This window comes from Puntigrus tetrazona, unplaced genomic scaffold (genome assembly GCF_018831695.1).
Source record: "Puntigrus tetrazona isolate hp1 unplaced genomic scaffold, ASM1883169v1 S000000008, whole genome shotgun sequence".
In the NCBI taxonomy this organism is placed as follows: domain Eukaryota; kingdom Metazoa; phylum Chordata; class Actinopteri; order Cypriniformes; family Cyprinidae; genus Puntigrus; species Puntigrus tetrazona.
Genome location: NW_025047688.1, coordinates 234670 through 254686, shown reverse-complemented (window position 1 = coordinate 254686; position 20017 = coordinate 234670). Strand labels below are relative to the sequence as shown.

At 38.6% G+C, this 20017-nt stretch overlaps 1 protein-coding gene across 1 annotated transcript; it reads left to right on the top strand.

Annotated features, from left to right (window-relative positions):
- The first annotated feature begins 176 nt into the window (after positions 1 to 176).
- On the top strand, positions 177 to 18391 carry topbp1 (DNA topoisomerase II binding protein 1). The gene is made up of 28 exons (XM_043229562.1): positions 177 to 396; positions 777 to 876; positions 1003 to 1137; positions 1930 to 2073; positions 2194 to 2375; positions 2521 to 2714; positions 2799 to 2990; positions 3100 to 3263; positions 3430 to 3593; positions 8833 to 9083; positions 9164 to 9468; positions 9564 to 9736; positions 10607 to 10818; positions 11515 to 11837; positions 11974 to 12159; positions 12240 to 12355; positions 12478 to 12601; positions 13433 to 13597; positions 13700 to 13793; positions 13909 to 14104; positions 14265 to 14488; positions 15386 to 15492; positions 16093 to 16192; positions 16811 to 16974; positions 17050 to 17178; positions 17251 to 17340; positions 17489 to 17650; positions 18147 to 18391. The coding sequence occupies exons 2-28, from the start codon at positions 790 to 792 to the stop codon at positions 18282 to 18284; spliced, it is 4521 nt and encodes a 1506-aa protein (XP_043085497.1). The 5' UTR covers positions 177 to 396; positions 777 to 789; the 3' UTR covers positions 18285 to 18391.
- Positions 18392 to 20017: the final 1626 nt, after the last annotated feature.

The window sequence follows — 20017 nt, the reverse complement described above, 5'->3', positions numbered from 1 at the left end:
AAACGCGGTTAGTATTTCGAAAGTAATTACACTTACTTCTAAATGTACATAGAGTGAAATATTAGTCGAATTTAACTATTTCTTGAATTTGTGACAATACTGTCCTCCAGTCCTGTGGGTGGCGGTCATTTTTGAATTATTTCTCCCATTTTATCAAAGGAACAGAAGTGAAGCGGAAGTTATTTTCCAGAGCTGATGGCGCGAATGACTGGAATACGGTTCCGCAGTCATATATTTTCAAAATAAAATACAGGCAGATTAGCAAATTAATGAGCTTGCTGCTTTATGCAATACTTGTTCCCATGTGTTTCTGTGGAGAAGTGATACAAACTAAGCTGAAATGAGATTTATGTCTTTTAGAAGTTCCTGGTAAACAAGATTTTGCTCGGTCTCGCTGTAAGTCTTCATTTGTTATTATGAGCGTTTGTTTTGGTTGTTTTATTTTAATGTTAAAAAAGGCACAAAATAGAGTACTTTAGAGCTGCATGAGAGTTCTAATGTTTGACTTTTGTCTTGTTGGCCTTGTTTATGAGAGAATCAAAACAATCTGCAGTGAGAAGTCGATTCGAATAATCAGTTTCCTAATTATAAATAGAATCCGGTTTTGTTCGATCTCTGCATTTAATTGCTATTTACTTTGTTAAACCTAATAAAAATAAAAAATACAACATGCCGTGTTTATACTGTATATTACACTACAGAATACTAATGATTAGCAGACGTTTACATTGTTTAATGATGTTAAATCCTTGTATGTTTCTTTCCATGTAATGTAGGTCATATGCCACCATGTCAAAAGACAACAAGGAGGCATATATTGTGAAATTTGTTGAACGCAATGGACAGAAGAGCGATCTGGCTCTCCAGGCCTATAAGGTGACCATAACATATCTTTCTTGTTAATATATGTCATTAAAGACTAACATATCATGATATCCTAAAATAACCTTAATGGTTCTACTTGACGTTTTTTTGTTCATATAATTATATGCTCGTCTACAGGCAATAGTGGAACTGCAGTCAGAGAAATATGTGCAGACGTTGGGTGAGGAAGCTGCTCTTGAGCTGGACCACAATGACAAGTCCCTGTTTGTTTTCAGTGACTTCACCAGCAATGCGTTTGATCACTGCAGGAGGGTGCGTTTGTGGGATTTTTCACTTTTGTAGTGATAAGCAGTTGGCCACTTCCAATTCTTTATTGTATATTTACATAAAATGTGTGTGCTTTTAAGATCTCAGTTAGTGATAAACTTTTTGAAAAAAATTTTTCTCTGTAATCCAAGTGTTCATGTAACAGGAAACAATAAGTCTCTCTAACTAATAAATTGGTAAATGAACTAAGTGCTGGCAGGTTTAATACTATAGCTTACACTACCAGTCAAAATTCTTAATGTTTTTATTTTTTTTATTATTATTATTATTATTATTTTTTGAAGATTTCTTATCTGTTCACAAAGGTTGCATTTGTTTGATCCAAAATACAGCAAAATCACTAATATTGTGAAATATCTTTATAAAATAAAAGCTTTCTATTTGCAAATGTTTTTTCAAAGCTATAATTGAATAAACATAGGAATTAATTACATTTGAATATATATTTATATAGAAATCTGTTACAAAAATATTTAATAATTACTGCTTTTGCTGTATTTTGGATCCAAAAATGCAGAAGAGAATTCTTTAAATTCTTCAAAAAAAAAAACTTTATTGTGTTGTGTCTTTATCGTGTTCACAAAATAAACACTGACACTTAATTAAACACTTATAAAATATATATTTATTTATATTTTTGTCAGGATAATCTTTGCCAAAAAGTTTGGTAAATGACTAACCTAACATTTTTGTGAAACAAATATTTCGTAACATTAATGTGACTGTCAGTATTCTTGCATTGTTAATAAACATGTTACAAAACTGTATGTTTTGCAGCTGGGATGCAGAATCGTGAGTCCTCTGGTAGTGCTGTTTTGTCTGCAGAAGCAGAGATGCGTGCCCAAAGCAGAGCAGCCTGTGTACAACATGGCCATGGCTGATGTCACCGTTTCCTGCACCAACCTTGACAAAGAGGCACGGGTAAGGAAAAAAAACATTGATGATTAAGTCTAATATACAGTTGTTTCTCCATCTTTGCATATAAAGTGGGACTGAAACAGTAAAATACATTTGTAAGAGGTCGTTCTGTTGTTCTTGTAGAGTGAAGTGATGGATCTTGTCCAGCTGATGGGTGGACGGGTCTACCGTGATCTCAATGTATCTGTTACTCACCTGGTGGCAGGTGAAGTAGGGAGCAAGAAATACCTTGTGGCTGCAAGCCTTGGGAAGCCCATTTTTTTGCCCAGCTGGGTGAAAGCATGCTGGGAAAAGTCTCAGGATAGGTAACGTCTGTACTGCAGTGTAGTACTATGGGTATACTATGGGATATCCGTGCACATCGTTTTTTTATTTTTTTTAATTCACACATCCATTTAATCTTCAAACAAAATACCTTCTTTTCACAACATCTCTTCTTCACCCCAACAGTGTTTTCCATCACTCTGAACTGAATATGGAGGACTATCAATGTCCAGTACTGAAAGGCTGCACGGTGTGCGTGATGGGACTCTCTACTGTGGAGCGTAAAGAGGTTCAGAGGTTGTGTGACCAGAATGGAGGCAAATACACAGGGCAGCTCAAGATGAATGAATGTACTCACCTCATTGTCAGTGAACCCACAGGTGACCCCATTATCTCCCATTAGTATGTTTTAGGATACAGTCCTAGCGTTCTCTTCACTCCAAAACATATGCGTTGCATTTCAGGTCAGAAGTATGAGTTCGCCCGGAAATGGAACGTATACTGTGTGTCACTGCACTGGCTGTTTGACAGCATCGAGAAGGGCTTCTGTCAGGATGAGAGCAGGTATGTTGTGGAGCGTGGAAAGAAGAGGGCAGAGGAGAAGCCGGGAAGACCCAACACCTCCACTCCTACAGGACCCAACAGGAGCAAAGAGGGTAAGTAAAACACTTTTGTCGTTATGCTAGAGTCACAATTTGTCATACATTGTTTTGAGACGAAGGTTTACACGTGTATGTATTTCTTTGTATCATTTGTTTTGTGCAGAAGGTCCCTCACTTTTGGGATTAAGCCATATTTCCAATATCAGTATGAATGTCAATGAAACGGCCCTCACCACAGCAGGAATCAGCCACATAGAGACTCCTGATCCAGTTGATTCTTTTGACATCACTGTTTGTCGAGTTGATGACCTGTTGGATGGCTGTAAGGTCAGTTTGTCTTAAAACGATGCTTAAAGTTATGCATTTGGGACATTGCCTAATCCTAAGGATTAAGTGATATCCTTTGAATTTTGTGTGAATTTAAATGTTGAATCTGGAAGGAAAAAAACTTCAATCATTGACCCTTTTTCACTTTTTTTTTTCCCCCTTGCAGTTATATCTATGTGGCCTATCAGGAAAGAAACTGGAGAAACTGCGGCGGATGGTGAACTCTGCTGGAGGGCTGCGCTTCAACCAACCCAGCCAAGACCTGACACACATAGTGATGGGTGAACCAGACCAGGGTGTCAAAGTCTTTCTTGACAAAGCCACTCACAGGTCAGTCTAAATCCATGTCAAGGTAACTAGTTGCAGAATGCAAAAGGTAGTGGTGTGCTATTGCGTTATCATTGCAGACAATATGTCAATCAATCAATCATTTTTATTTATATAGCGCTTTTAACAACACAGGTTGCATCAAAGCACTGTACAGTATAATGACAGGGATGTATAGTGACGAGAGTGACCAATTTCTTATTAAATGCAGAGACGGTCTCTGTAGTCAATTCAACGATAGTCACTAGAAGTTAAGTGTCCCCAACCAAGCAAGCCAGAGGCGACAGCGGCAAGGAAACAAAACCCCATGCATACAGAATGGAGAAAAAAACCTTGGGAGAAACCAGACTCAGTTGGGGTCAGTTCTCCTCTGACTGGACGCCCAGCACTTAACTTCCAGTTCAATTTTAAACGCAGCTGTGTCAGGTAGTGTAAATGACTTAGTGTGTGCGTGTGCGTGTGTGTGTGAGCATCAGGATCTGGTGATCTGTCGACGGGCGCATCTAGGTGTTCTGGTCTCTGATGAACATAATCTCTGGGTGCTGATCCACCATCTAGTCTGAATACAAACTGTGAAAACAGATTGAGAAAGAAACAGGACTAATATTAGCGTAGATGCCATTCTTTTTACGATGTCACAAGTACATCGTATTGTAGGAGTAGTGTTCCCGGTTCCAGCAAATCTAAGTAATGCAGCCTAAAAATCCTTTAACGGATTTGAATAATAAAAGGTGTGTTGGTGTGTTATGTGTAGGCTAAGTTAAAAAGATGTGTCTTTAATCTAGATTTAAACTGGCAGAGTGTGTCTGCTTCCCGAACAGAGTTAGGGAGATTGTTCCAGAGTTTAGGTGCTAGATAGGAAAATGATCTGCCGCCCGCAGTTGATTTTGATATTCTAGGTATTATCAGATGGCCAGAGTTTTGAGAACGCAGCGGACGGGCAGGACTATAATGTGATAAGAGCTCGCTCAAGTATTGAGGAGCTAAACCATTCAGGGCTTTATAGGTAATTAATAAGATTTTAAAATCTATTCGATGTTTGATAGGAGCCAGTGCAGTGTTGACAGAACCGGGCTAATATGATCATACTTCCTAGTTCTAGTAAGGACTCTGGCTGCTGCGTTTTGGACTAGCTGAAGTTTGTTTATTAAGCGTGCAGAACAACCACCCAATAAAGCATTGCAATAATCTAACCTTGAGGTCATAAACGCATGAATTAATATTTCTGCATTAGAGGTTGAAAGCATAGGTCGTAATTTAGATATATTTTTAAGATGGAAAAACGCAGTTTTACAGATGCTAGAAACATGATTTTCAAAGGAAAGATTGCGGTCAAACAGCACACCTAGGTTCCTAACTGATGATGAAGAATTAACAGAGCAGCCATCAAGTAATAGGCTGTGTTCTAGATTATTATATGTGGGGTTTTTAGGTCCAATTATTAGCACCTCTGTTTTTTCAGAATTTAACATTAAGAAGTTACTCATCATCCAGCTTTTTATATCGACTATGCATTCTGTTAGATTCTCAATTTGGTGTGTATCACCAGGCTGCGCTGAAATATAGAGCTGAGTATCATCAGCATAGCAGTGAAAGCTAACACCATGACTCCTGATAATATCTCCCAGAGGTAACATGTAAAGGTTGAAAAGTAACGGTCCTAGCACTGAGCCTTGAGGAACTCCATATTTCACTTTTGATCGATATGATACCTCCTCATTTAATGCCACAAACTGATAGCGGTCAGATAGATATGATGTAAACCATGCTAAGGCGCTTCCTCTAATGCCAACATAGTTTTCTAGTCTATCCAAGAGAATGTTGTGATCGATAGTAGTATCGAATGCTGCGCTAAGATCTAATAGCACTAATAACGAGATAAAACCACGATCAGATGATAGAAGCAGGTCATTAGTAACTCTAATGAGAGCAGTCTCAGTACTATGGTACGGTCTAAAACCTGATTGGAAATCCTCACAGACACCATTTTTTTCTAAAAAGGAATACAGTTGTGAGGATACTACCTTTTCTAGTATCTTTGACAGAAAGGGAGATTAGAGATTGGTCTGTAATTTACTAAGTCTTTGGGATCAAGATGTGGTTTCTTAATGAGAGGTTTAACTACAGCCAGTTTAAAGGTTTTGGGAACATAACCTAATGACAATGATGAATTAATAATGTTCAAAATAGGATTTATGACTTCTGGAAGCAGATCTTTTAATAGTTTAGATGGAACAGGGTCTAACATACATGTTGCTGGTTTAGATGATTTAACAAGTTTGTACAAGTCTTCTTCTCCTATAATAGAGAAAGAGTGTAATTTTTCCTTAGGGGATCTAAAGCTCATTATCTGATGTGAAACTGTAGTTGACGGCTGCATAGTTACAATTTTATCTCTGATGGTATCAATCTTAGAAGTAAAGAAATTCATAAACTCATTGCAGCTATACTCTTGGGGCATATTAGCACCTGTTGATGCTTTATTTTTGTTAATTTAGTCACTGTACTAAATAAATACCGGGGGTTGTGTTTGTTTTCTTCTAAAAGGGATGAAAAATAATCAGATCTTGCTATTTTTAATGCTTTTCTGTATGACAGCATACTCTCCCGCCAGGCAATACGAAATACTTCTAATTTGGTTTTTCTCCACCTGCGCTCCATTTTCCGGGCTGCTCTCTTTAGGGTGCGTGTGTTTTCATTATACCATGGAGTCAGATTGTTTTCTTATATCTTTTTAAGTGCAAAGGAGCAACTGTATCTAAAGTGCTAGAAAAAAGAGAGTGCATAGTTTCAGTTACATCATCAAGTTTTTGCATCGTATTGGATGAGCTAAGGAATTGAGATAAGTCAGGAAGGTTATTTAGAAAGCTTTCTTTTGTGGTGGAAGTGATGGTTCTACCATACTTGTAATAAGGTGCAGAGTTTACAGGTTTAACTATACAGAGTTCACATAAGACTAGATAGTGATCTGAAATGTCATCACTTTGCTGCAGTACTTCAACCATTTTAACATCTATTCCATGTGACAGTATTAGATCTAGAGTATGATTTCTACAATGAGTAGGTCCAGAGACGTGTTGTCTAACCCCAATGGAGTTTAAAATGTCTAAGAAAGCTGATCCTAATGAGTCTTTTTCATTATCAACATGGATATTAAAATCGCCAACAATTAAGACTTTATCTGCGGCCAGTACTAACTCAGTTAGAAAATCAGCAAATTCTTTGATGAAATCTGTGCTGTGCCCTGGTGGCCTGTATACAGTAGCCAGTACAAACATGACAGAAGATTTATCACTAGCACATGATTCTGTAGATAATGTTATATGCAGCACCAAAACTTCAAATGAGTTATACTTAAAGCCTGCCCTCTGAGAAGTACTAAGAATATTGTTATAAATTGTAGCAACACCTCCCCCTCTACCTTTTAAACGTGGCTCATTTTTATAGAAATAATTTTGGGGGGTAGATTCATTTAGAGTAATATAATCATCTGGTTTTAGCCAGGTTTCTGTCAAACAAAGCAAATCTAGCTTCTGATCATTGATCAAATCATATACATAAAGTGCTTTTGTGGAAAGTGATCTAATATTTAGCGAGCCAAGTTTTATCGTTTGCTTATTTGAATTATAGGTAGTTTTAATTTGTTGGACATTAATTAAATTATTGCTTTTGATTAGGTTTGGACATTCTCTGCATATTCTAATTCGGGGAACAGACACAGTCTCTATAGTGTGATATCTAGGTGAAAGAGTCTCTATGTGCTGAGAATTAACTGCCTTCTGTGACGTGAGGCAGCTAGCAGACGGTCGGTTTAGCCGGTCTGTCTGCTTCCTGACCTGGGCACTAGTTGGTCATGTTGGAGCTATAAGACTATATGCCATATTTCTAGATAGAAGAGCGGCACCACCCCAAGAGGGATGAAGACCATCTCTTTTCAACAGGTCAGGTCTGCCCCAGAAACTCATCCAATTGTCTATAAAGCCTATGTTGTTCTGCATGGCACCACTTAGACATCCAGCCATTGAGACCCAGCAATCTGCTGTAAATCTCATCACCCGGTAAGCAGGGAGGGGACCAGAGCATATTACATTGTCCGACATTGTGCTTGCAAATTCACACACCTCTTTAATATTATTTTTAGTGATCTCCGACTGGCGAAGTCGAACATCATTAGCGCCGACGTGAATAACAATCTTACGAAATTTACGTTTAGCATTAGCCAGCACTTTTAAATTTGACAAGATGTCAGACGCTCTGGCTCCGGTAAGCATTGGACTATGGTGGCTGGTGTCTCTATTTTCACGTTCCGCATAATAGAATCGCCAATTACTAGAGCACTTTGATCAGGTTTCTCAGTGGGTGCGTCACTGAGTGGGGAGAACCTGTTTGATGTTCTGATAGGAACGGATGAGCGGTGTTTTGACCCGCGACTAGCCCGCCTCACGGTCACCCAATTGCCCTGCTGCACGGGCTCTGAGGCTGGAACCGAACAATGTACACGATTCACTGTACTAGTCGCATCCAAAGCAGTATCTACAGCCCTCGCATTCTTACTGTCCTCAATTAAAGTTTGGATACGTGTCTCTAATTCTAAAACCTTCTCTGTCAGCCTAGCTATTTCCCTGCATTTATCACACGTGAATCCCTGATCGCTAACAGAGAAGGATAAACTATACATGTGACAGACGGTGCAAGTGTAATTGTTGTTTTAACAATGTGAAATTATAGAATGCGTACGTTACGTGAAGTCTAGACTAGTGTGTGTGTGCGCACATTTAGAGTGCGTTCTTTCACTGCATGATTCAGTTTATTAAAATACATTTAGAATGATGAAGTGTCTTTCAAAGAAAGCCTGTTCATTCAGCAGCCATGTTTGCAATGCCTCTTTATTCTCTCAAGAATAGGGGAATCCTGCAATCTAAAAGGGGCCAAGACGAATAAATAGGGGGCTGAAGCCCATCTAAAAACTGTCTAGAAGCAATACATGGTGTAAATACATCTTCATACAATTCGGATGAATACAATAGCTTCTGGTGTTTCATCTGCATTTGATACTGATTTAATATGCTTGGTAACACCCTAAATGTTTTTCTATTCTAATTCACTGATTAAATGTAAGAATGCATAATGCATCAAAGCAAAAAGACTCTATAAAAGCAAAAAAGGCCAATAAAAGGTAAAAGTCTATTTAAAATAGTTTAAAAATATACATTTTGATCAGTGTGAACTATGCTCTTCTCAGACCCCATATAGTGACCTTGCAGTGGTTGCTGGACAGTTTCTCCCATGGTTCCTTGCTCCCAGAGGATGCCTACTTTCACCCCTCCTTCTTGCCTCCCGCCCCGGCCGCTGTTGACATGCCTGCTCCTCATAAAGCTGCCCCTCGGGCCTCCAGACCACCTGTAGCTCCTCCTCCTGCCCCTAGTCCAGGCCGCCAAGCCAGAGCAGAGGAAGACCTGCTCTCGCAGTACATGGAGAATGACCAGACTGTGGGTGAGTTGATAAATATTTAAACCCTGCTCTGACTACACCTGTCCGTCACCCTTATTCTTCCCTGCCTGTGTTTCCCGCAGTGGAGCTGCCTCAGGCCACTAATAGTACCAGCAGCAGGCAGAGCGTTTTGCTTCCAGAGCTTCCACCTGCAGTGAAGGACTCCACCGTGGTTGAGACCTCAGAGGGTGGCCTTTTTGCAGGGAAGCGTTTTATCTTGGTTGGTTTTGGAGCTGAGGCTGATGCGCAGCTCTCAGAGCTAGTCATGGAAAACTCTGGGAAGATCTTGGTTGGCCGCTCGAGAGCTGTGGCACATTATGCTATCGTGCCACTGCTGGGCTGTGATGTGGAGGCCACAGTAGATGAGGTTGTGACAGATACTTGGCTGGTAAGAAAGTTAACGTTTGAGTCTATGCGCAGGCAGGATCATTTTTGTGATTTTTATTTATTACTAATGTACTGTGTTTGTGTGTGTGTGTTCAGGCCATGTGTGTGGAGCAGCAGTGTGTTTTGCCACTTGCCTCTCATCCTCTGTTCACTCCAGTAGCTGTGAGAGAAGGCTTCTCTCCTCTCAAAGATTGTGTGCTGTCTGTCAGTCAGTTCACTGGAGCTGAGCGGGAATCTCTCATTCAGCTTGCCAAACATCTGGGAGCGAGGTAAGACCTTTTGCTTACAGTTGTGTATCTTCCTCATAGCAGTGTGTGATAGACAAAAAATAATATCTCAAAATATTTTCTTGGATGGATAATGAGAATTAGACAATATTTTAGTGTTATTATTGTGCTAATATCTTGAGGACCACCATAGACAGCTGTCTCCTAAAGTTTCAGTTCACACTAATAAAATTCATATTTTTCAAGAAGCTTAAATTGATTTTTAAGTGCATTATTTATGAGTCACACAGCTGTATCTGAAGTGGCATGATGTATTATGGAGTGCACTCCTTACTCAGTATTTCTCAGTATTTCTTTTCCAGGACAAATATCTAAACATCCTTAAATCAAGATGTATTTACTTAATCCAAAATTAAAGTTGAACACTATGTTTTTCTTAAAAAAATTAAGTAAGCTTATCTTTAAAGGGGTCATGAACTGAGGTACCAATATTACCCTTGATCATTTGAGATACAAATTGTGGTTGTACTATTAACAATCTGGTAAACATCCAACTTATAAATTATGATCTTTTTGATGTAAAAATTTTGATAACATTATAAAACCTCAGAGAAGAGTACGAAAAATAAAAAAGTTAGTTTATGGCCCCTTTAAAAACAACAACAACAAAAAAAACAATCTGCCAATAGAATAAGTTTTTCCTATGAAGACAATTTTTGTAGATATTTTGATTTCTGTGTCCACCTAAATTTATTCCATACATTTTATTTACTTGGAAATTTTAAATTTTTTTTAAATAGAATCAGAATTATAAGCTTTTATAAAATTTTTTTTTTATTTTATAACTATTACCTTTTTCTCAGAGCTAATCTAATGTTTTCCTATTTCTCTGCCCTACGCATCTGTCTCTAGTGTTCAGGATTACTTTGTGCGGACTGCTAATCAGAAAAAAGGAATGCTGGCCAGCACTCATTTGGTACTCCAGACTCCTGAGGGCACAAAGTACCAGGCTGCTCAGAAATGGGGTCTACCTGCAGTCACAATCCGCTGGGTTTTAGAGTCAGCCAGAACAGGGAAGCGTGCTGATGAGGGACGATACCTGGTTGACCAGCCTCCCACTCCAGGTCAGTCCGGAAGTAGATTTATAATGGACCTTAATCACAAGTGCCCGTCAAAGCGGTGTATCTATTCTCAGTTGATATTCAAAATCATACTGTTAAAACGTTATACTGTTTAGAATTAAAAACTGTGGCAATACAAATGGATATAAGTAATATAAATAAATGAAATAAAAAAATGTAGCTACATATTTACTATAGTAAAACTATGGTTTGTAAGGGTGTTTGTTTCAAAGCATGTATGAAATATGATCAGTAACAAGAACATTAATGGAAAGATGAACTTGACTGCGGTTGGTTAGTTGGAAAATAGATCTGTTATTTTTCAATTTGCACATTTGGAAGGGAAATATATTAATAGGAACATTTCATGATATGAGACGTAGGCCCAAACGTCCTCCATTTTAAAATGCATGTTCCCACGTAATATTGTAGAAGGACAAACACCTGTTATAATAAATTAAAAAATCAACCAGGCATGCTGCAGTAATGGCAGTGAAAAAGTTGTGATTGTGTTGCTTCCCTTACCGGTTATAGGAAGTAAGATTTGGGTCTATTAACAACATTCTATGATGGAGTTCCGATTTTAAGCCTGAAATTTTTAAATTGTATAAAGTCAGTCAAAATGTATATGTCATACACCACTGTAATAATATACCTCTTGGACACCAAATATCACTCTTTCCTTGTTATTTTACATAGAGAGAACTGAGGACAGTTTTGTCGGAGCATCTCAGAAAGACCCACCACCACTTCGCATCTTTCAGCGCTCTCCAGAGCTCCCACTACTGGGCCCACAAAATAGTGCTGCCATCACCCCTCTGGACATGGCTCGCTTTCAGAGCCGCACTGTCCGCTCAGCAGTCAGGAAGTTGAGACAGGAAGAGGAAGAACAGACAGATGTTGCCACCCCAGGACAGGAGGACGCCAAAGGAGCCCTGCAGAAAGACTCTTCCCTCCAGCTAGACACTCCTTCTCGGTTCCTGAGCAGAGACAAACTCTTCGGACCGTCGTTTAACACAAAGGTGAGCTGGACATAGGAAGAGATCTAATCTTAAGTCCAGAAAAAATCTTTTGCTTTGTTTAGGGTTAAAAGTCAGAGAAGTGCACAGTGACTAATGTTTATGTTATATGTAATATGGTGACCTGTCTGTGTTGTAGGATGTGTTTGACCATTTGCAGACTCCTGGTAATAAACCTCAGCAAAGTCAGGGGGCTGAGACACCTCTGTCAGAGGTCATTGAGAGGAACCTTAAAGTTGCAGTTGCCAACAGCAACCGCAGCCATGTCACAAGTCTCGCAGCCATGACTGCCAGTCCACAACTGGGAAAAGAACCTGAACCTGAGGTAAACACACACACACGCACACTCGTAAACACACAACCTGTGTGTATGGATATATATATAGCTATGTCTCTCTCTTGCAGGTGGAGCAAAAGTCGGCAGCTCCTCTCAGTGGGGTGGTGGTGTGTGTAAGCAAGAAATTAAGCAAGAAGCAAAGTGAACTCAATGCAGTGGCCGCCTCACTAGGGGCAGAATTCAGGTATATACCAAATCTCTCTAACCTCTCATTTTGAGTGAGCCTGTCTAAAAGTAATAATGCCATTTGAGATACAAATTTGGTTTTAGCTAAAGGTGGAGTTTAATGCATTTCCTCTCTTATAGGTGGTCATGTGATGACTCTGTCACTCACTACATCTACCAGGGTAAAGTAGGAGACAACAGTAAAGAATACAAAGCTGTCAAAGAGAGAAGACTTCATATAGTGTCACAACACTGGCTACAGGCTGTATGTACACTCTAAATACATGTCTCACAAAACAGGGTCTCTGTGTTAATTCTGAATTTATACAGACGATTAAATATCAGTGCTTAATTTTTTGTATGATCTCTGATGCAGTTATTCAGGATTCTTTAATTAATGAGAAAAGCATATACAGCATTCATTTGAAAGACATATCTATTATAACATAAAATGTTTTTACTATTTTACTATTACTAGCTGCTTTCCATTACCCTTCAGACACCAAATTGAAAATAAGCCTAAAGGAAATGCAATTTCCCATATATTACAAATAGGTTTTTATTTTTTTTTATGCAGCTTAAAAAAAGCTTGTCACGTGGCATACATAATAAGTCATATGATCATTCTTCAATGTACCATAACCTTCAAGAAGCACTTCATATGTGGTCGCTCTCTCTAGTATAAGAGACATTCTTTGCCATTAATGCTTAGACAAGTTAAACTGCACAAGTCTTTGGGTGTTACGGCTGCAACACGGCTACCAAAGCTAATCACAGGCACTCTCGGCACATTTCAGAAGTGACTTTATAGTGAATTTAATGGCTGGTGTAGTGGCTTGCGATATACTTACCAAAATCTGTGTCCATGGCTTATCGCGAAAGACAAGAAAGTTTTGGTCACATCGGTTAGTGCATTTTCTGTAATTTCACAGTAATTTTACTAAATATTGCTCAGGTTTTGCACATATGTAATGGAAATGCAGGTACTTTTAATAAAGTTAGATTATATTTATTGTTTGAACATGCAACAAAGATGTGAACTGCTTTATTATTACATAAAAATTACTTCAAAGCATACTGAAAATTCTGTTTTCAGTGTGCAGATGAGCAGAAGCATGTGTCCGAGTCACTCTACCCTTTTACATTCAATCCCAAAATGAGCCTCACCATGAGTCAGATGGCAGATAGCACTCAGAGGTCACCTCCTCTATCCACCCCCCGCACCAGACTCAGGGCTTTTACAGAGAATGAGGAGACCAGGGTGAGTGATTTTATGCCTGGCACTGCCCAACCCATACTCTTTAGTCCAATCGTATAAAGCTTTTTTTATATGCTGTAACTTATTTATTAATTTTTTTTAAAGTTTAGTCCTGTTGACAGCATCACAGACCTCTCAACCCCTCAGCGTGTCAGTGTGGGAGAGCCTGAGAAAGATCAGACTGCCAGCACTGAAAGAAGTAAAAGTCTATGTTGAAAAATGTCTATGTTGATCCAAATCTCTGACTGACCCAGTCACAATTCAGTGCTCGTTTTCTCTCTTCATTCCTTTTTCTTATCTGCTCCCTCCCTCAGATCTCACAGAAACACTTGAGATGAGAGAGAGCCTTCAAAGGCAACTTCAAGAGATCATGTCTGCTACTAAACTGACCAACGGTCGTCGAGCCTCCTCGCGGTTGGCCAGAACAGGCTCAGGGGGACTAGACTCGCCCCACACCCCGGACAGCCTGGGGCGAATGGGAAGACGCAGCCGCACTTTAGAGGCCCTACGGTATAAAAACAAGACTTGCTAGAGTGCTCTCTGATCCAATCACTCTCTTGAAGCTTGTAGCGTCTGAGAGAATACAGTAACTGCTGGTTATCATCACATTTTTTTTCTCATCGTGAAAGATGATTTTAAGATTGCATTATAAAAGACTGTGTTTTGGCAGAATGTCTCGTCAAGTAGCTGTGGACCTGAATACAGAGCCTTCTCAGAGTGAGCAGATCGTGTGGGACGATCCCACCGCACGAGAGGAGAGAGCTAAGCTGGCTGATAACATGCAGTGGCCTGGCAGCCCCTCTCAGCACTCAGAAACCCTCACCATCATCCCACCGCCCCTCTCCGACCACACAGCCAGGGACTCTATGACTGACTCCGAACTTGTAGAAATGGGTAAAAAGAAAAATTCTTTACATTTTTAAAAAATGTCACACTTTTGTAATGCTTCTATTTACATTTTTTCTTAACGTCATGCTCACCAAGGCTGTACTTATTTGATTAAAAATAATACATTTTTAGCCATTTAAAAACTTTTTTTAATCTTAAATAGTTTCAAATGAAATTTATAGTTGTAAGGTTAAGGCAGATTTATTTATTTTTCCCTCCTTCAACAACTGACAAATAAAATTAGCAGAACTATTTTTTTTTATTAATAAACATTAAAAATAGTTTAAAAAAATGTAAAAATAGTTTTTAGATGTAACAATATGAACTTACACGATACAGCATTATTGTGATATAAAGACCATGATGCAATGTTAATTGCAGTATTTTAAAAAAGAAAAGAGGCAAGTGAAAATTTTGAATTCTGTACATTTTAAAGTTAAATTATTCTATCGAATACACTGTCAGAGTTCATATTTAAGACTTTATAAAAACTATGTCAGATATAGTCAGTTGACTTACCTGCACTTTAAAGGGCCCTCTTTTTATTTAATATACTGTTTGTGTAAATGACATTGACAAGCAATAATCTATATTAACTATTATTATTATTATTATTATTATTATTATACTAACAACAACAATAATGGCAGTTGCCATATATTGTAAATAAATTCCATTTAAAATAAATGAAAATGAATGTTTCGTAGTTATCCATTTTTTTCTTTACAGTAGGGAAATTACAATACTAATTTCTACGCTTGAAAGAGACATTTTTAATTCGGACTGCAGTAAACGTCACTAGCTGTCAGCACTTTTAAGATTTTATTTTGACAAAATAACCTTCTGGAAAGAAGTAAAATGGCATTAAAATTTTCTGATTCAACGTTTCTGACCATTTTTCAGCTGCTTTTGAAGTCATTGATGCACAGCTGAAGCCAAAGGTGAACGCATCTCCAGCTGACAAGAACCCTGAAGCACCTGCTTTTGCTTTCCCCACCTCCCTTCCACAGGTATATGTACCTCTCTCGCTAAAGGTCTGACTTACTTTTGGATGGATTTTCTTGTGATTTATGATATTTTTCCTATATAAATATGCTTATGTGTTTTTTATTCAGTTTAATAACATACGTTTTGATTTTCCAATCTGACTGGAAATGCAGCTTTCCAAAAGTGCTTTTATTTCACCAGGAGTAGCATGTTTTAAACAGGCTGTCAGCAAGTGACTGGCAGCAAATGGCTACCTTTATGCAGGAGTCATTAAACCATTCATTCAGCTAATTTGTTAAAAATGCTAATTTATTCATGAATGAAACTATTGTAATTGAAACAATATTGTGCTGCAATTAACTAAGGGGAGAGCCATTTTCCCGGACGCATCCTGGTCAGGATTTCTATATTGCCTAAAATATCTAGGTTTTGGTTTTGTTAGCATGCAGACTGACACCGGTTCCTTATGTTTTCAAAGCAAGGTACTTTTAAATCAAAGCAATACAGAAATCCCGGCAATGGACATGTTCAGGGAAAAATGACACGCATGGTCACCCTAAATTTATTGAACATTGCATCAACAGTAGTTAAAAGTAAATTTCTTCTAAAATATTATGAAACAGATTGAAGAAAAGAAGGAGGTCAAGGATCCTCCACGATTCTTGCTGTCTTCATTGAACCCACAAGAACGCATCGACTACAGTCACCTCATAGAGGAGCTAGGTTAGTAAACAAGGCAACCTAGTGCCTCCCATCTTCTACTTTTTAAGCATAATGGAATAGAACAAAATGCAGGGGCCCTAAGATAAAAAGTTAGCTTTTGTGGTAGGAAACCTAATGAAACGCACAAAACAGCACCATGGTCAAAGATAACAAAATCTTTCCATAAAAGCTCTCATTAAAAAAAATGTGTGTAATATATGGCTATGTATGTTACACACTGCTGTCCACATTTACAAGGTCAGTAAAAATGTTTTTTTTTTCTTTAAGAAATTAATACTTTTGAGCTAGGATGCATTGAAATGATCAAAATTGACTGTGGGAAAAAAAAAGGAAAAAATATCAGTTTCTGCAATTTATTTATTAATATATGTATACATTGCTAATAATTCAACATTTTTTCCTAAATATATATTAATAAGAAATGCAACAAATCAGCATATGATTTTAGAAACATCACAAGAATGAAGACTGAGGTAACGGCTGAAAAACAGCTGGAGCAATGGCAAAAAAAACCCCATTTGAAACCATGTTTTACTCTGTATTTTTAATATATTCAATTGTTGTATTCCGTAACTTATTGTTCTCTATTTAATGCGTTATGTTTGTGTCCATGTGCAGGTGGCGTTGTATTAGAGAAGCAGAGTTTTGATCCCAGCTGCACTCATGTGATTGTTGGTTATCCTCTGAGGAACGAGAAGTATTTGGCCGCTATGGCAGCAGGCAAATGGATTCTTCACCGCTCGTATCTGGAGGCCTGCCGTGCGGAAGGACACTTCATAGAGGCAAGTGTCTGCATTCGTGATCAGTGTCTTTCAATGATAAAAGACGATGTCGTTCATGTCCTGTGTGTGTATTAGGAGGAGCAATACGAGTGGGGCAGCAGTTCTATTCTGGATGCTCTCCCATCCATCAACTCTCAGCAGAAGAGACTGGCACTGGCAGCCCTGAGATGGAGGAAAATACTACAAGGCGGCTCAAACAAAGAGGTACACGTGTGTTTTGCTTAAATGAGAATCATGCAAGCGCATAGGGCAGCATCTAACGCTGTTGACATGCAGGGTGCGTTCGGAGGCTGGACTGTGATGTTGAATATTGACCAGGCCAGAGAGGCTGGATTCAGACGGCTGCTGCAGTCTGGGGGAGCCAAGGTCTGTTGTCTTTTTTTTTCCTTTTTACTTTTGATTCTACACTGCATACATAAATAACAATTGTATTCCTGTGGCCTTACAGACAGTGATTTCCATTTTCCCCCGACTTCATTTCTGTCTTGTATTAACCCTCTCTGTCCCTTTATAGGTGTTGCCAGACCCTTCCCCTTCTCTTTTTAAAGAGACCACTCACCTGTTTGTGGATTTTAGTCGGTTAAAACCAGGTGATGTTAGAGTGGATGTCAGTGAAGCTGCAGTTCAGGGGGTCAGATGTCTAAAACCGGAGTACATCGCTGATTACCTCATGCAGGTGAGAGATAATGATGACACCTGTCTAGGACAGCACGTTTTGGGGGATTTGTATTTATTTATTAATGTTTTTTACAGCTTCTGTTTTGCTGTTCTCAATGACTATAAAAAACAAGCGATTTTATTATACAGTAAAAATATAAAGCATTTTTTTCAAATATTAAACAAAATAGCTGCTAGCAGCAGTTATTGGGGTCATATGCACAGCTCATTTACACATTAGGTAATCAAAGGCTGTGTCTTTGCATATTTGATTATTACGTACAGTAGTTAGCATTTGAAGTGGATCAAAAAAATTCATTAAAGTTGTATTAAACAAGAGCGCTGTCTTACTGCGTTACAATAAACACGTAATATTATTTCCTCATTTTATTTAGACGGCAATAAATTATGTCTTGACAAAATGTTTTCATGTGTGTTTCTATGATGTATGTTCTATGCTGAGGCAACAAGTATGATTTAATAGATGTATAAATTAGCTTCTTTTTTTTTTTCAGGAGCCTTCTCCTTCAATGGATGCTTACTATCTTCCTGGCGCAGCTACAAATGATCTAGAAAAAGCTCAAGATACATCGTCACGCAAACGAAAAGCCTCTGGGGAGATGTCCACATTGAAGAAGAGCCGCGTGAGATGAAACGGCCAATTTCAAATGCTAATGTAATATGTATTTAAGCGATTTTATGCAATTATTACACTGTAGATAATATTTGTCTTGTCAATAAAAAAAATTAATTCATGTGACGAACAGTCATGAATATTTCATTAAAAAAAATTAAGACGCTTAAAAAAAAAAATGCATTTCGTCAACAAAAGCTAAAATTAAAAACGAAAAAAGTTTGCCTATGTGTTGTGCTAGACATCTTTTGGCTCTGCTGTACTAGCACTTTCTGCCCTGCGGAGGGAGACTTTTTCACATAATGCAAATGTAGTAAGACTTGCTGGTAATTTTATTGAATTACCATGTATTACTTATTGCACTTGCACATAAATAAAGCCCCCTCCCAATTGATGTATGAGTACTATATGCGTGTAATTAGAAATAGACCTATAGGAACGGTTCACCCAAAAATGAAAAATCTGTCTACCTGTACATGCTATTTGACAAATTATACATTGACTATGATGTCTCATAAAAAGTCTGCTGCATTGTAATACGGTCTGCTTCATTTTAACCCTTTAAAGTGGTTTGTAATTCAGTTTAGCACTCTGTTCGGTGAATCCCTGAGTCCTCTGATTATCTGAGAGTGAAATGAACATTTACTCGAGGTGCTGATGAACAGTTCCTGTTTGACCCCCGTGTAATGCTCTCTTACGAAAGACATCAGAATCATATGTGTCCACAGCAACTGTTCCGTTACTAATGGCAACAAGTGCACAGGCTCTTTTGATGCCGCTGCCGTCTGGTTTATGTCATAGAACCAATTCATATTCTTATTGCTTGATCAAATATACACTGAATAGTCTTTTTCAATACTCTTCCTATTGTTACAGTAGGAATAATGTAATTTTTAACCAACTTTTTTTGCAGTGCCACGTCTTCCTGTTCTGCGCAATTAAGCAAATTTTTAGCGTTTAAACTAACTCATCTACTGGTCTTTCAGCACACATTCACTTTGGGCCGTAACTGGATTTGCCTGAGAAGTCTGGTGGCCTATATGGGCATGTAAATGATTTACCCCGGTCGTGGCTAAGCCTGCCACCAGCAGACTACCGAGACCGGGGGGTTAAACCGCAGTCTCAAAGCCTCCGGATTACAAAGATGGATCCCCCATTTGTCCCAGAGGGAAGGAGGTGATAGGGAAGGGGGAAGGGAAAATGCCTGTTCTGAATGCCTGTTTCACTTACCCAACACAAATCTACTATCACCTCTTAACGTCATTGGGTTTCTGCCTTTTTTCCTTTTCATTGTTTCGCTTCTAAACGAGCGATTAAACGCAACAAATGAACAACTTTTTGCCTAAGCTATACGACACTGTAACTGCTTGTGCAGATAAGGCCTCTTTGCTCCTTACCTGTCTTCAAGACTGATATTGGGACGAGTACAACCTAATGAGAAAACGCCACCCTGCCAGGACCCCAATCTTGATAGCAATGCCGTGGTGCTGTGGAAATAATAGGAAGGGTAGCATGTTGTGAGGGTAAGGACCAATGCAGGCCATGGAAAATTTCCATATTACTGTAATGTATGAATAGGGGTTATGCCACAGCAATTGTATAGAAGTGGGAACAAAATGTCCCTTTGTTCCTGTCTGAAATCGGGACAGTCTATTGTTGCTCAAGACAATGTTAAAAACTGCTGCTTTACTCATTCAATAAAAAGGCAAATTGGTAATCAAATGTACAGAATTTAGTGAAGAAGGCTGTTAG

What these genes read in the sequence shown, in the direction of transcription:
- topbp1 (XM_043229562.1), top strand. Translation starts at nt 790, where the DNA reads ATGTCAAAAGACAACAAGGAGGCATATATTGTGAAATTTGTTGAACGC. An exon ending in TCACTAGGGGCAGAATTCAG is followed by an intron (nt 12,356 to 12,477) that starts GTATATACCAAA and finishes CCTCTCTTATAG; the next exon opens with GTGGTCATGTGATGACTCTG. An exon ending in TCACCTCATAGAGGAGCTAG is followed by an intron (nt 16,193 to 16,810) that starts GTTAGTAAACAA and finishes GTCCATGTGCAG; the next exon opens with GTGGCGTTGTATTAGAGAAG.